Source organism: Mustela lutreola, chromosome 14 (genome assembly GCF_030435805.1).
Source record: "Mustela lutreola isolate mMusLut2 chromosome 14, mMusLut2.pri, whole genome shotgun sequence".
Taxonomy (NCBI): Eukaryota; Metazoa; Chordata; class Mammalia; order Carnivora; family Mustelidae; genus Mustela; species Mustela lutreola.
The window spans coordinates 39,073,122-39,089,180 of record NC_081303.1 but is presented as its reverse complement, the minus strand read 5'-3'; the positions used below and the strand labels follow the sequence as shown (position 1 = coordinate 39,089,180).

General features: G+C 40.9%; 1 protein-coding gene and 1 long non-coding RNA gene across 3 annotated transcripts in view; both read right to left on the bottom strand.

The window, feature by feature from the left end:
- Nucleotides 1–16,059, bottom strand: part of LOC131815324 (uncharacterized) — a 64,204-nt gene that overhangs the window by 27,789 nt on the left and 20,356 nt on the right. For both annotated transcript variants that reach the window (XR_009347651.1, XR_009347652.1), the window contains exon 3: nt 13,760–13,900. This is a non-coding gene — a long non-coding RNA (uncharacterized LOC131815324). The remainder of the gene's footprint in view (nt 1–13,759; nt 13,901–16,059) is intronic.
- On the bottom strand, nt 9,240–10,182 carry LOC131815321 (protein N-lysine methyltransferase METTL21A-like). Its single transcript, XM_059147104.1, has one exon. The coding sequence runs from the start codon at nt 10,132–10,134 to the stop codon at nt 9,493–9,495; it is 642 nt and encodes a 213-aa protein (XP_059003087.1). The 5' UTR covers nt 10,135–10,182; the 3' UTR covers nt 9,240–9,492.

The window sequence follows — 16,059 nt, the reverse complement described above, 5'->3', positions numbered from 1 at the left end:
AGGACCCCAATATCATGACCTGAACCGAAGGCAGAGGCTTAACCCACTGAGCCACCCAGGTGCCTCTTGCACTAACATTTTTTAAAAGTAAGTTAGACACTGTCTTTGGTGCTAATTGGAAACACTACAGTTGAAATGAACTACCTTTATCAAAAGAGACAGGAGAATCCTAGATTGGCAGAGAATAGGTAGATACACTTAATCATATGAAGTAGCATTGGGAAGGAAAAATTTCCCGAGAGTCAGAGATATGACAGGGTTTTCAGAAGTCCACTTTTCTAATCAGATGCATAGATTAAGGACTCAGGCCTGGTACACCCAACCAGGTACAGACAGATTCAGGAATTATGGTCATCCATTTCCTTTCAATGATTTAATCCAACAGTGAATGTCAACATATTCATTTTGTAGGGCTACTTTAACAGATTTCCACCAACTGGGCAGCTTAAAACAACAGAAGTCTCTTCTCTCACAGTACTGAAAGATAGAAATCCAAAATCAAGATGCCAGTGTTTCTAGGAGGATACTCCCTCCAGCTTCTGGTGGCTCCTAGCAGTCCTTGGCTTGTGGACCCATTATTCTGATCTCTGTCTCCATCTGCACTTTGTCTCCTTTGTGTCTGTGTGTCCAAATCTCCCTCTCCTTTCTCATATAAAAATATCAGTCATTAGATTTAGAGCCTACCCTAAATCTAAAATGATTTCCTCTCAAGATCCTTAACTAATTACCTTATGTCTAAATTCTGAGGTTTTTAGATGGACATAAATTTTGGGGAGGGACACTATTCAACTGGCTATGGGCAAATTCTTCAGAATTATATTAGCTATTCTTGGGAATTACACCTAAGGGAGAAGAGAGGTCATATATGTTCCTCCTCTATGGTCCAGGATGGGAATGTGGGGAGAGAAAATACTTTGTGTTTCCATTATCTACTGCTTCATAATAAACTACCCACAAAACTTAGAGTTCTTAAAATCTTAACAAATTATTATTTCTCACAAGGTATGGGTTGACTAGGTGGTTAATTTACTTCACAGGTATCTCCTCAAGTGCTGGGGTGCCAAAAGGTCCAAAATAGCATGGTTCACATGGTCCTGGGCATTAGCTGAGCTGGGGCTGTTTCCCAGGGCCTTAATTATCCTCTATATGGCCTCTCCAAAAGGTTAGTTTGAGCTACTTACAGCATGGCAGCTGGCTTCTTCAAGACTGCAAAGTGAGAGCTCTCAAGACTTAAGCTTTAGAACTGGAACTGATGTAACTGTTCATGCAGGTCACATAGCCAGCTCAGAGTCAAGGCAAGAAGGTATATAGGTCATAAATACTAGCATGGTTCATTAGAGTCCACCAAAATTTCAGTCAACGGCACTTTCCTTCCTTCCTACAACTGTGATAAATGTAAAGTCATTCCAAGTGGGAAGTAATTTGCTAAAATAAATTGGAGGGATGGGTTAATGGGGTCAAAGAGATCAAAGAACTTTGAGGCTTTGGTGTTGGAGAGAGCATCTAGGATGAGAGCAGGTTTTAAGAAGAGAAGACAGGAGTCAAAATCTTCAAGAATGAGGGAAGTAACCTCAAGATGTGAAGATATCAGCAATGAGGATAGTCAAATAGTATCAATTCCAAGACAGTAGGATTGTTACATAAGGATGAAAAAGAAGAGGTCTAGAGGGGCAGTGGGTGGCTCAGTCGGTTAAGCTTCTGCCTTCAGCTCAGGTCATGATCCCAGGGTCTTGGGACCAAGTGCCAAGTCGGGTTCCATGCTCAGCAGAGATCCTGCCTCTTCCTTTCCCTCTGCCTGCTGCTACCCCTGCTTGTGTTCTCTCTTGCTATTTCTTTCTCTCTCTCTGTTAAATAAGTAAGAAAGAAAATCTTAAAAAAAAAATGGGAAAAGTCCAGGCACTAAGAGAATGTTGATTGCTCCAGGACCTTTCTCTATGGAAATGTGAGAATAGGCAGCCTCCATTAAAGTAATCTTTCCAAATTTATTATAAACATTAAATGTCTTTGTTGCAAAAGAAAGTAAAATACTTTTACCAGATTTCAGAGAACGCATTGATCAGAATCCCTCCAAAGACCTGAGAATGCTTCTTTAAGTAATTGTCACATCAGCATTAGGGAACAAAACTTGGAAAAGATAGTCTAAATCCACCAATAATTATACATGGCTTCACTGAATAGTACTTAAGAAAATAATTAAGTAACCCCAGGAAAATAATACATAAACCAAAAAAAAAGAAAGAAAGAAAAATCAATAAGGCAGTTGATTAACATACAAAAAGAAACATTTAAAAAACTGGTTCCTGGTGGTGGGGTGGGGGTGGTGAGGAGGGAGGCAGGTGGGGAGAGGGTGGTGGGGTTATGGACATTGCGGAGGAGATGTGCTATGGTGAGTGCTGTGAAGTGTGTAAACCTGGTGATTCACAGACCTGTACCCCTGGGGCTAATAATACATTATATGCTTATAAAAAACAAACACAAAAACAAAAAACAAAACAAAAATACTTGTTCCTTTCTCCTACATATTCAGAGTTTAATATAAAATGCTTTTCCATATTGTCAAAAATGAAAGGTGATGTGAAGATCAAAATATGATCTTTTCCTACTAAACATCATTGAAACTTACTAAAACTTTACCAGTTAAATGTACTCACCAATAACTACATGCTTCTTGGCAGCCAAAAGAAGAAACAGAAAAAGCAGAACCAGAAGCAGCAGCAGAAGAACAAGAACAAGATCAAAACCAAAGGGGCACCTGGGTGGCTCAGTGGGTTAGGCCTCTGCCTTCGGTAGTGTCTCCGGGTCCTGGGATTGAGCCCCGTATCAGGCTCTCTACTTGGCGGGGAGTCTGCTTCCCCCTTTCTCTCTGACTGTCTCTCTGCCTGCTTGTGATCTCTCTGTCAAATAAATAAATGAAATCTTAAAAAAAAAAAAAAAAAAAGAACAAGACCAAGGACAAGGATAAGGACAAGACAAGAAAGAAGAGAAAGGGGGAGGAAGGGTGGGAGAGAAAGTGTAGGGGGCGGAGGGGAAGGGGGAAGAAGAGGGAAGGAGGGAACACATCCTTCTGGTAGGCTAGCTGAACCTCAAGGATAGTGCTGAGCAGAATCAGAAAGGGAAGATACAACCTTTAAATATTTACCAGAAGGAGGTGGTCCCATTGATAAAATGTCTTCTATTGGATAAAATGTCTTCTATTGGAAATGCCCACAGAGGAGGGTATCTCCAGCAGAGTCCGGTTTCAGTTAAAGCAAGATTTGGAGGTGAGTTCTCAGTCATAGCTTGAGATAATTGGAGGGTTTGTTTAATCTGTGAACTAAAAGTTCCTGGAAATGCAGTGAAATGATTTAGAAAGAGGTAGGAAGGGACGCCTGGGTGGCTCAGTTGGTTAAGCAGCTGCCTTCGGCTCAGGTCATGATCCCAGCATCCTGGGATCGAGTCCCACATCGGGCTCCTTGCTCGGCGGGGAGCCTGCTTCTCCCTCTGACTCTTCCTTCCACTCTGTCTACCTGTGCTCGCTCTCACTCACTCTCTCTCTGACAAATAAATAAATAAAATCTTTAAAAAAAAAAAAAGAAAGAGGTAGGAAATAAAGTTTAAGACTGGGTCAAGGACAAGAAACTTAAATGTTGGCTAATGAAAACAGGGATGAGTGACAAAGGTGAATTTAATCCTGAGAGGCTCTTTGAGGATGACAGGTACCTGGCTGACCTGGGTGGGGTGAAAGGGCATCTCCCCAGCCCCATCCAAGCCACCAAGTAGCACCCTGAGCTTTGGGCACAACTCAGCTTGAATTCCTGTCTTTCCCAGTATCTCTTATTTCTGTTTATTAGATTTGTATTCATCTTGATGACCCCACAGTCTGTGCTCTTCAGAAAGAAAGGCATTTTGGACATATAATCTATAGTTCTTATATTCTAGATTGCTTTTCTATAAAAGTTAATCACACATTCCTCATGGTGCTTAAAATGGCCTTATAGGAATTTCTCTGCAGATCCAGGATAATTGGCAAAGAAGTCATTGAAGGTGGTAGACTATAGATAACTTGGGTCTGGATGTTGTAGGACTCCTTTACAGAATTTCCTTTGCTATTTGAAACATATATTTATTCTATTTATAAAGGCAAATTCAATTTCAATACAAAAATAGAATTATTTTCTAGGTGTAAATTTACCATCTCTGTGATGCCCCTACTGTGCTATCCTATTAACCACAATAATATATCAAAACATGGAAGCAATCAGCAAAGCTTTAGGTTTCTAGAAGAATGCTTTTCAAAGCCTGGTTCTTTCTTTTCTAATAAATAAATAAATAAATAAAATTTAAAAATCCTTAGTTAACTCTCAGTGTTATAAATCGTTTTTGGGAAAGTCCATGCAAAAGAGTTTCAATCAAAAGTCAGAAGCTTGAGTCTTAGTGTTGAGTACATTAAAATGCATAAGAACCGGCAACAGATGAAGCTTTGTTCTTGAACAGCCCCCTGGATGTCTGCAGATTTGATACTTAAAATTACCTTAATTCAAGGCTGGAAAGACTTTCTTCTTGTTTCAAAGCCCTTCCATATCAGCCTCTTACCAACATGTCTTAAGATAATAAGATGACAAATGCAATAGACACCAAGGAAGGATGGGGTAATTAGCATTTCAAAGTAACTTCTCTTTCTAAAGATCCTAAATTTTTTTTTATAAAATATTATTTTAAGACAAGTTATCAGGGTCTCATAAATTCTGATATTTGCCAAGAAAGTTATCCTCAAAAAAATTTTGGGGAAAATTGCAGAATATCTTCTTCTTACCTCATTTAAAATATATTATTATCTTATATGCTTCAAATCCACCAAGATTTTAAGATAAATTTAATCATTTAACATTGATCATAGGACTTGCCTTACTTTGGGGGACTTTGTAAAATGTGGAATATGGCTTAATGTCTTTGTTGCCACATAATATCAAGAAATTATTCTCCATAATAATAATTTTGTGTGTTTTAATAATTCCTTGGTAGTTTTGACTAGCTTCCTATAAGAAAAAATAAAATTTATTGTTGTTAAAAGTTTAGTAGCATCTTATATAGTATAGAAAAGGAATATTGAAGTAACTAAGTAAGTATAACATAATCTTTTTAAGTTCCAACTATAAATAAGCTCTTAGAAGTCTGTAGATAGTGCGTTTTTGAAAACTTGAAACAATTTTTGCTAGTGAGTAGTAATGCAATCATTCACATTTGGACATAACAAGAAAATGTAGTTTTTCCTAAACTTAAAACTTGCCATATTTTTCTTGGTGGTGAGAGGGAAGGGCTAAATATTCTCTATTTTTTAAAATAATTTTGAAGCTATTTTTTGGGTGCTTTCAAAGAAAAGCTACATGAAGTTTGCATGATTGAGCTTAATGCTATAATGAGGAAGACGCAAATCAGCAAAGAATACTCCACTTCTCTGAAAACTAGATATCTAAATCAGACCTAGGGCAACATGACACAGGTCTGGGAACTCTGGCTTGGTATAAGGACACATTAGATGAAAAGGATGTGTGAGGCTCTATTTCTGACTGTACTTTAGTAGATTTTCCAAAAAAAATTCTCAAGGATTTGTGCAGTTGGAAATGCAATCCTATTAAGGATTTAGGATTATTCTCTTTGGGGAAGAGAATAAGCAATTTCATGTCTTTTTTTTTTTTTTTTAAGATTTTATGTACTTATTTTGACAGAGAGAAATCACAAGTAGATGAAGAGGCAGGCAGAGAGAGAGAGAGAGGGAAACAGGCTCCCTGCTGAGCAGAGAGCCTGATGTGGGACTTGATAACCCACTGAGCCACCCAGGCGCCCAGCAATTTCATGTCTTTAACTATAGCTCTTATATTCTTCTGTGTAGCATTTGACAGCTTCCATGTTGCTTCCATATGCATTATCTAATTTTATCATGATTAAGCTATTCACCAAACAGGTTAGATAAGAAGAACATAATAAAAATAAGTTTTTCCATTTTTTAAAGTTTTAATTTCAATTCCATTTAGTTAACATGCGATGTTATATTAGTTTCCAGTGTACAATATAGCGATTCAACATTTTAATTCATCACCCAGTGCTCATCACAGCAAGTGCACCGCTTAATCCCCATCACTATTTCCCCCAACCCCTCGTTCCTCTCCCCTCTGGTAACCATCAGTTTGTTCTCTATAGTTAAGAGCCTATTTCTTGATTTGCCTGTCTCTCTCTCTTCTTTTTTTCTATTTGTTTGTTTTGTTTCTTAAATTCCACATGGGTGATATCATATAGTATTTGTCTTTCTCTGACTGACTTAGCTTCCTAAGCATTTTACTCTCTAGCTCCCGTGTTGTTGCAAATGGCAAGATTTCATTCTTTTTTTTATGGATGTTCCATTGTATATATGTCTCACATTTTCTTTATCTATTCATCTATCTATGGATACTTGAGCTGCTTCTATAATTTGTAAATGATGCTGCAATAAACATAGGCATTCGAAATAGTGTTTTTGTATTCTTTGAGCAAATACCCAGTAGTGTGATTACTGGCTCATAGGGTAGTTCTACTTTTCATTTTTTGAGGAACCTCAAATACAATTTTCTACAGTGGCTGCACCAGTTTGCATTCCCACCAACAGTGTACAAGGTTTCCTTTTTCAATACATCCTCACAAACACTTGTTATTTCTTGTGTTTTCGATTTTAGCCATTTTGATAGGTGTGAGGTAATATCTCATAGTTATACCCCCCTAATTTCCACATACATCAGAGTATATTCCTTTTTTAAAAATTTAAATTCAATTAACATATAATGTATTATTTGTTTCAGGGGTACAGGTTTGGGATTCATCAGTCTTATATAATACCTAGAGCTCATTACAACACATACCCTCCCCAATGTCCATCACCCAGTTATCCCATCCCCCAACCCCGCTCCCCACCAGCAACCCTCAGTTTGTTTCCTTAGATTAAAAGTCTTACCGTTTATCTCCCTCTCTGGTTTCATCTTGTTTCATTTTTCCTCTCTTCCCCTATGATCCTCTGCCTTGTTTCTTAAATTTCACATATCAGAGAGATCATATGATAATTGTCTTTCTCTTACTTCCCTCAGCATCTCACTGTAGTTTTGATTTGCATTTCCTTGAAGATGAGTGACACCGAGCATCTTTTTATGTGTCTGTTGGCCATCTGTATGTCTTCTTTGGATAAAGGTCTGTTCATGTTTTCTGTCCATTTTTTAATTGGATTATTTGATTTTGGATGTTGAATTTTGTAAGTTCTTAATATATTTTGAATTCTAACCCTTTATTGGGTATGTCATTTGGAAATACCTTTTCCTATTTAGTAGGTTGTCTTTTAGTGTTGTTGATTATTTCCCTTGCTGTGTAGAGGTTTCTATTTTTATGTAGTCCCAATAGTTGATTTTTGTTTTTGTTTCCCCTGCCTCAAGAGACATATCTAGAAAAATGTTGCTATGCTGATGCCAGAGAAATTATTGCCTATGCTATTGTCTAGGATTTTTATAGTTTTAACTCTTACATTTAGGTCTTGAATCCATTTTGAGATTTGTTTTTGTCTGTAGATGTTAAAAAAAAAAAAAAAAAAGGTGGTCCAGTTTCATTCTTTTGCATGTAGCTGCCCAGTTTTTCAACACCATTTGTTGCATTTTTCCACTGTATATCCTTGCCTCCTTTGTCAGAGATTAGTTGGCCATATGATCGTGGGTTTGTTTCTGGGCTTTCTTTTTCTCTTGTCTGATTGCTGTGCCTAGGACTCTATTACTTGTTGAATAAAATTGGTGAGAGTGGACATTCTTATCTTGTTCCTGACTTTAGGTGAAAAGCTCTCAATTTTTCACCATTGGGTATGATGTTAGCTGTGGTAACCATTGGGTATGATGATGTTTTCATATATGGCCTTTATTCTGTTGAGGTATGTTTCCTCTAAACCTACATTGTTGAAAGTTTTATCATAAATGAATGATGTACTTTGTTAAATGCTTTTACTACATCTATTGAAATTATATTGTTTTTATCCTTCTCTTATTGATGTATCATGTTGATTGTTTTCAACTATTGAACCACACTTACATTCCAGAGATAAATCCCACTTGATCTTGGTGGAATATTTTTTTTTTTTTAAGATTTTATTTATTTATTTGACAGCTAGAGATTGCAAGTAGGCAGAAAGGCAGGCAGAGAGAGAGGTGGAAACAGGCTCCCTGAGGAGCAGAGTGCCCGATGCGGGACTCGATCCCAGGACCCTGAGATCATGACCTGAGCGGAAGGCAGAGGCTTTAACCCACTGAGCCACCCAGGCGCCTCTTGGTGGAACATTTTTTAAATGTATTGTTGGATTTGGTTTGCTAATATCTTGTTGAGGATTTTTACATCTATGTTCATCAGAATTATTGACCTGTAATTCTCTCTCTCTTTCTCTCCTTTTATAATGTCTTTACCTGGTTTTGATATCAGGGTAATGCTGATCTCATGGAATGAATTTGGGAATTTTCCATCCTCTTCAATTTTTTGGAATAGTTTGAGAAGAATATATATTAACTTGGGATGCCTCGGTGGCTCACTCATTAAGCATCTGCCTTCGGCTTGGGTCATGATCACAGGTCCTGGCATCAAGACCCACATCAGGCCCCCTGCTCAGTGGGGAGTCTGCTCCTCCCTCTCACTCTGCCTGCTTGTGCTCTCTGTCAAAAAAATAAAATCTGGAAAAAAAAAAAGAATATGTATTAACTCTTTTTAAAATGTTTTGTAGAGGGGCACCTGGGTAGCTCAGTTGATTTTATTGGGGAATCTCTGTGTCCTGGGTCTGGGTTTGTTTCCTCCCCCCAATTCAGAAAGTTTTTAGCTATTATTTCTTCAAGGAAATTTTGTGCCCCTTTTTCTCTCTCTTCTCCTTCTGGGATCCCTGTAATGTGAATATTATTACACTTGATGGTTTTGTTGAATTCCCTAAGCTTATTCTTATTCTGTATAATTTTTATGTCACCTGCTTATCTTGATTACTTTCCATTATTCTGCCCTTTAGGCCTCTGATTTGTTCTTCTGCTTCCTCTAATCTATTATTTCTTCCACCTAGTGTTATTTTAAAATTTCATTTATTGTGGGGCACCTGGGTGGCTCAGTGGGTTAAAGCCCCTGTCTTCAGCTCAGGTCATGATCTCAGGATCCTGGAATCGAGCCCGGCATCAGGCTCTCTGCTCAGTGGGGAGCCTGCTTCCACCTCTCTCTGCCTGCCTTTCTGCCTACTTGTGATCTCTGTCAAATAAATAAATAAAATCTTTTTTTTCTCATATATTCCTTTAATGGTAGTTGAATTTTTCAGAGTCAAATAGGACTGAAATGTCACAGCAATGGGACAAAATGCTGCTTTGTTTTAACCATGTGCTTTTTGGCCCTTGAGAACCTTTGGTTGGACTTTTCGTTCAGTAATCCATTCCATTAAATACGGTTCAATTCCCAGTCAAAGACCTTCACTGGCACTCAATAACAACATTCTTATAAATTAAAGCCAACTTTGTATATATGTACATCTTTTTCAGAATCATAGTGAACCTTACTCACAGTAAATTGCCTCTCCAGCATCGCTAAGAAGTTGTTGTCCCATTCATAGCGAATTCGGCAAGTTAAAAGAATCACGGAGCGCTTGCTACAGAGATGTTCCAAAGTATGAAGAAGATCTGCGAATGTTTCTTCTAAATATATGATATCAGCTCCAAGTATCAGGTCAAATTCTCCAGGTGAATAACTCCCCAAATTTTGTCCCCAGGTCAGCTCCTTAACAAAAGCATTGGGTTGGATATGGGGAGGTAAGTTGGCTTGAACATTTGACTTAAGAAATTCTAATGCTACTTTTCGGTCCGTGATAGTCACAGGAGCACCCAGCAGGGCCGCCACGATGCCAACCAGCCCGGTGCCGGCGCCCAGCTCCACAGCAGAGCAGCCTCGCAGCTCCCCAGCTCCCATCTCCAGATACGTGCAAAGAAGGCCAGCCGCGTCCCACACCACGGCTGCGACTCCCAGCTGGCTCCAGTCCTGCCGGATCTGGATGGTGTGGTTGGCAAAGGAGAAGGTGGCGAGAGGCTTGTGGAATTTCTGCAAGCCCACTCCCGCTGTCTCCTCATAGGGCATCAGGGCCATTTCGCCTGCACTCTGCTCTCTGCTCCCTCAAAGTGCCGGGGAGCCGGCCCCGCGTGGCGCGCCTCGCTTTCCCCGCCCCGAGCGCGGCCGCCGCCGCCGCAGCCGCCCGCCTTAAAGGGCCGGGAGCCGACCCGGGAGCCCGCGGGGCGCGGGCTGCGCGGGCAGGCGGCGGGGGTGGGCGGCCAAATAAATAAAATCTTTTTAAAAAAATTTCATTTATTGTGTTCTTCATCTCTGGTTGATTCTTTCTTAACTTTGTTAAAGTTCTTGCTGATGTCCACCACTCTTTCCTCAAGTCCAGTGAGTATCTTTATGATCATAATTTTAAAAATTCTGCATCAGGGATATTACTTATCTCCATTTTGCTTAGGTCTATTGCTGTGATTTTGTCCTGTTCTTTCATTTGGGACATATTCCCTAACTCTCTGTCTGTGTCTTTGTGCTCAGAGTCAGCTATGCCGCCTGCTCTTGAAAGTAGTGGTCTTGGGGCACCTGGGTGGCTCAGTGGATTAAGCCTCTGTCTTCAGCTCAGGTCATGATCTCAGGGTCCAGGGATCAAGCACCGCATTGGGCTCTCTGCTCAGCAGGGAGCCTAATTCCCTCTCTCTGCCTGCCTCTCTGCCTACTTGTGATCTCTGTCTGTCAAATAAATAAATAAAATATATATATATATATATGAAAGTAGTGGTCTTATAAAGAAGAGGTCCTGTCGTGCCCTGCAATGTCCCATTTACTGGAATTTAGTGCTTCGGGTGTGTCTCCTACATCTGTTGCATGTGCCCTGTTGTGGCTGAACCCCTTTTTCCTTCAGTCCAGTCATCTGCAGTGGCTCTCTGCCTGTTTTAGGCAGTGTTCGGTCCCTGTGGTGTTAGTGTACCAGTCTGGGGCTGCCTTAGTTTTGAGTTGAGTCAGACCAGGTGTTTGCCAAAGATGCTGTAGCACCAAACTGCAGGGCATTTTCCCTGTGTTGTCCCTGAAAAGCTTTCATTGGTGTGCGAAGCCTGCAGGCGTACCAGTTGTCTGCCTTCAGCCCACTACTGGTGCCTCCTTCTCACTGGTGTGTGTGGTTATCTTCCCCTCTCTCCAGGGCAAGAGTCACTTTGGAGTGGTGCTGGGCATTAAAGGGGTGGCTTGCACACTTCTAAGCCTGTGGCACCACCCAGAATAGGCTCCAGCCAAGAGCATATTGGATGGAGTAGATCTACAAAATGTGGGAAAGGGGAGTGCTGGGGAGGACAGCAATGCAGTAGAGTTACGAAGGTTTGGGTCACTGGTCCTCTGTGGAAGTGGCCCTGCAGCTCCGAGACTGAGGCAGTCTTGACTGGAGAGGGTGAATCCACCAAAACAGAGCACAGGGGGAAAAGGAGTTGGTGGGACAGTCTTAGCAAGTTAGGATAGTCCCTGCAGGTGGCTGTGTGTTTATGCTGGGGGCGAGGGAGGGAAAAGGTGCCTGCCAGCTCCTTTATTCTTGGAGAAGTCTTCCAAGGACCCCTGTCCCTTGGGGACATGCTCTGAGATGAGTAACTAGTCTCCCTCCGGTATGCCCCAGGCATTTTTCAAACTGCATCTTCCACTCTGTGTCTCTGCTGACTGTTTTGTGTGTGTGTGTGTGTGTGTGTATGTGTGTGTGATCTCTTTTTTAAAATTTAAATTCAATTAACTAACATACAATGTATTATTTGTTTCAGGAGTACAGGGCTGTGATTTATCAGTCTTGTATAATACCCAGTGCTCATTACGACACATACCCTCCCTGATGTCCATCACGCAGTCACCCTATCCCTCCATCCCTCCACTGTGTTATCTGTTTAAGGATGGGGTCTCAGTTTCCTTTGGATCTTTCGTTCTGGCTCTCCCAAAGCCAAGCCTGTTGATTTCTAAAATTCCAGGTTTTAAGTCCTGCTGGTTGTAGGAACACACAATATTAGGCCTCTCTGGTTTTCAAAGCCAAACATTATGGGGATTCAGGCTCACTGTGTAAAGGGCTGTTTCTCTTCCTTTTGCCACGCCCATGGTGTCCCTCCTACCCACCGACAATCCTGCAGGTCCATTTAGCTTTTAAAGGTATCTCTGTCCTTCTTTCCCTCTTCAATGTGGCCTCATCTCTACATTTAGTTGTGGAGTTTATTCTGCTTGCCTTCAGGTTATTTTCTAGGTTATTTGCTAGTGTGAGCATTACCTAGTTATTTATGGAATAAGATGAGTTTAGTGTGCTCCTACTCTGCCATCCTCTTTTTCATTGTTTTTAAATCTAAGAAATGTTAAGATGTTTAAAGGCCATGAAGAAGATGCCAAATGGAAAGAGAGACATTAAAAATACAGAAAAAGTGAAATAGAATAGAATAGTAGCCCCAACCTCAGGCCGAGGACTTGGTGCACACAGTAGGAGGTTCCCAATTATGTGTGCTGAATAAATGCTTTAAAGATAGAGAGAGGTGGTCGTAAAACCATAAAATCAGGATAGAATCTTCTTTTTCTTGAAGGAAAACACTTAAAACCATCATTTCAGTGGTCTTGACTTAACTAAGGGAGGAACCCTTATAGGTCCTTTATCATATCTGAAGTCCAAAAGAGAAAGTATAAAAGGAACTAAATACTCTACAGTTTAAAATAACTAGTTGAGGGACACCTGAGTGCCTCAGTGGGGTACACATCTGCCTTTGGCTCAGGTTGTAATCCCAAGGTCCTAGGATCAAGTCCCACACTTAGCTTCTTGCTCAATGGGGAGCATACTTCTTCCTTTGCCTGCAGCTCTCCCTGCTGTGCACTCTCTTTCTTGCTCTCTCTCTCACTCTCTCTGACAAATAAATAAATAAAATCTTTAAAATAAAATAAAATAACTAGTTGATTCCAAGGGGAGTGGGTTGTGGAAGGCAGCCCATTTCAAATCAGAAATGTAAGCAGAAAATATGTTCTTTTTCTTTATGGCTTTAGATTTAGTGTCCCAGAAAATTAATATTTGTTTTGGAAAATACATCATTAATATAATTATTATTATCTCACATTTCATGTGGGTCAGGAATCACAGCATGGCTTAGCTGAGTCCTCTGGATCAGGGACTCTCACAAGGCTACAATCAAGATGTTGGGCTGTACAGATATATTCCTTGACTACAATGGGATCACATTCTAATAAATCCACTGTAAATTAAAAATACCATTATGTTAAACATGCCTTTAGTACATGCAAACTACCAAACATCATAGCTTAGCCTACCTTATTCACATGTACATTAGCCTAGAGTTGGGCAACATCAGCCAGCACAAAGCCTATTTTATAAGAAAGTGTTGAACATATCATGTAATTTATTGAGTACTGTACTGAAAGTGAAAAACAGCAGGGTTGTGTGGGTAACCATGTTTGTGTTTTTGGTTGTCCACCCTTGTAATCACTTGGCTGATGGGGGCTTCAGCTTATTGCTGCAGCCCAGTGTCATGAAAAAGCATTGTACTGCATATTGCTAGCCCTGGAAAATATTAAAAATTCGAAGTATAGTTTCTACTGAATATTTCATCCAAAACTGTTGTAAAGTGAAAAATTTTAAGTAAACCATCATATGTTGGGGACTGTCTGTACTAATCTCAAAAATCAGCCGAAGGATGAATCTGTTTCCAACCTCACTCACCTGGTTGTCAGCAGGAGTTAGCTTCTTGTGGGCTATTGCACTGAAGACCTCAGTTCTTTGCAGACTGTTGCCTAGAAGCATCCCTCAGTTCCTTGCCATGTGGACTTTTCTGTAGGGTACCTCTCACAATGTGGCAGCTGGCTTCATCAGAGAGAAAAAGTGAGAAGAACCAGAAAGAAAGTGTGAACAAGATGGAAGTCACAGTTCTTTCTAACCTAATCTTGGAAGTGTCAGCCCATCACTTTTGCTGTATTCTATTTGTTAGAACCAAGTCACTGGGTCCTGCCAACATGTAAGAGGAGGGGATTATACAAAGGAGTGAATACTGGGAGCACAGATCACCAGGAGCCACTTTAGCTGGTGCCTACCACCACAGCATATTCACATTTGTCTCATCAGGTACAGCAGTATAGCAACAGTTGGGCAGTTTACGTTGACAGTTACATCAAAGAGAGGACCCAACTCAGAAGTCCTAACCTATTTTGGACCCACAATGAGAGCAGGTATGTCAAATCTCCCTATAGCTATACACCAACACACACACACACACACACACACACACACCCCTGTGGGACTTGACATCCCTGACCAGCCTCTAAAACTACAGAGCATAATTTCAGATTGAATGATGCAAATTTACAGAATTGTACTAGAGAGGCAAGAAGTATGGATTCAGGGAGTCACCCCATCCTTGATTTACTAAAAGGTTGGTAAACTTTCATAGAGAAGAATCTACAAATGAGGCTGAGAAAAAGAAAGTTACTATCTTAGGCTAGTTTACAGGGAAACAGCCTGAAACAAAGGCTTAAGTGTACATTCCTTATTGAGGAGTGTGAACCAGGAAGCAGAATCAAGGGATGTGGAGGAGCAGGAAAGATGCAAGACCACTGCAAAGATGCATTACCAAACTGGACACTACTGTGGGTGACTGGCTGTGGAATCCAGGGGACTGCCAAGGAGTTGCCTGAAATACATCTCATGAAATACATGTCAATTAGAGTTAAAGGGGGGTAGTATTTTTCATTTGGATCCCATCCCCCACTGCTCAAACTTTTCCCCCAAAAGGCATGAGCCCCAATACTCCTGAGTTGCATAAGCATGAGCACCACAGTTGGTTTCCACAGCATTCTTCACTATGGAGTCAACAGACAAACCCCAGTTGGAGAGTGAGAGGCAAGCTCCATGGGCCTGATGGGAGGTATTGCCAGATTGCACCTAGAGAATGCTGCAGGGAACAGGTTGCTACAGCAGCAGTTGGAGTAAAAGATAAGTGAGTCTAAGACACTCTGAAATGGTTCACAATAGCTGTCTGATACAGGAACAAATCTGAAAGCAGCAGTCAGTGGAGGGACTGGGGGGGACTCCAGTTATGGGGCTTCCTTTTTGAAAAACCTAAATTGTTCAATATCTTAGTTTGGGCTTCTTCAAAAAGCAGACTTTGAGTGCAGGGCTTTGGGCACAGAAGGTTTATTTGTGAGGCGATTCTAAGGACAGAAGAGGACATGGGAAAAGTAGGACAGAAAAGGGAGAAAAGTCAGCAAGTGTGCTTTATTGAGTGGGGTTAATGCGTTGGTTAGTAGCGAGTAGTTTTACACTGTCATGGATATGCAACAAGGCTTAATCCCACTGAGGATCTTCTGAGAAACCATGTGCAACAACAAAGACTTGTCCCAGTGACAGTGAGGAGGCTGGAGCATTTATTCACCAACCCCAACCCCAACTGGTTGAACATTGCCCCCATGAGTGTAACTCCCCCTCCACACTTGTGTGTTGCACCTGCCTATAGCAGAACAAGCTCTCATGGGTCTGAAGAGAGCCTTCAGGCAAAGGAAAGAGACATGGGGTCTTGAGGTAAGAAACTCAATGTGTGGAAATCATCTTCATAGAGAACTTAAGAAGGCCAAGAGGATATGAAGCAGAATGTAGACGGTGTTTGCTACAGATAGTTTTCCTTTGGATTCAGGAAGAAGCCCATTCTGTGCAAAGTTTTAGCCTTTTCTCTCCTACAGTATAATTCCACTTTAAAACGGGCCCAAAGTACCTGTGAAGAGATTCATGTGTATTTGCACAGTCTAACTGGTGATCCTGGGTAAACAGAGGGGTAGTCTACCCCAGGCCCATGTCTTCCCTGAAGGACACCATGTCCAAGATTTCCTCTGTAACCAGCAGTACAAAGAACAGTGCCACAAATCTGACTAGGTGTCCAGAAGAGAACCAAGTGGGCAGCTTAAGGAAATGTGAAACAACTTCCCTGTGATCTCTACACTGACCTCTGGAAGGGAAGGGCAGGTAGAGGCTTG

Excerpts from the sequence above, each read along its gene's own strand:
- LOC131815321 (XM_059147104.1), bottom strand. The coding sequence starts at position 10,134 with ATGGCCCTGATGCCCTATGAGGAGACAGCGGGAGTGGGCTTGCAGAAA.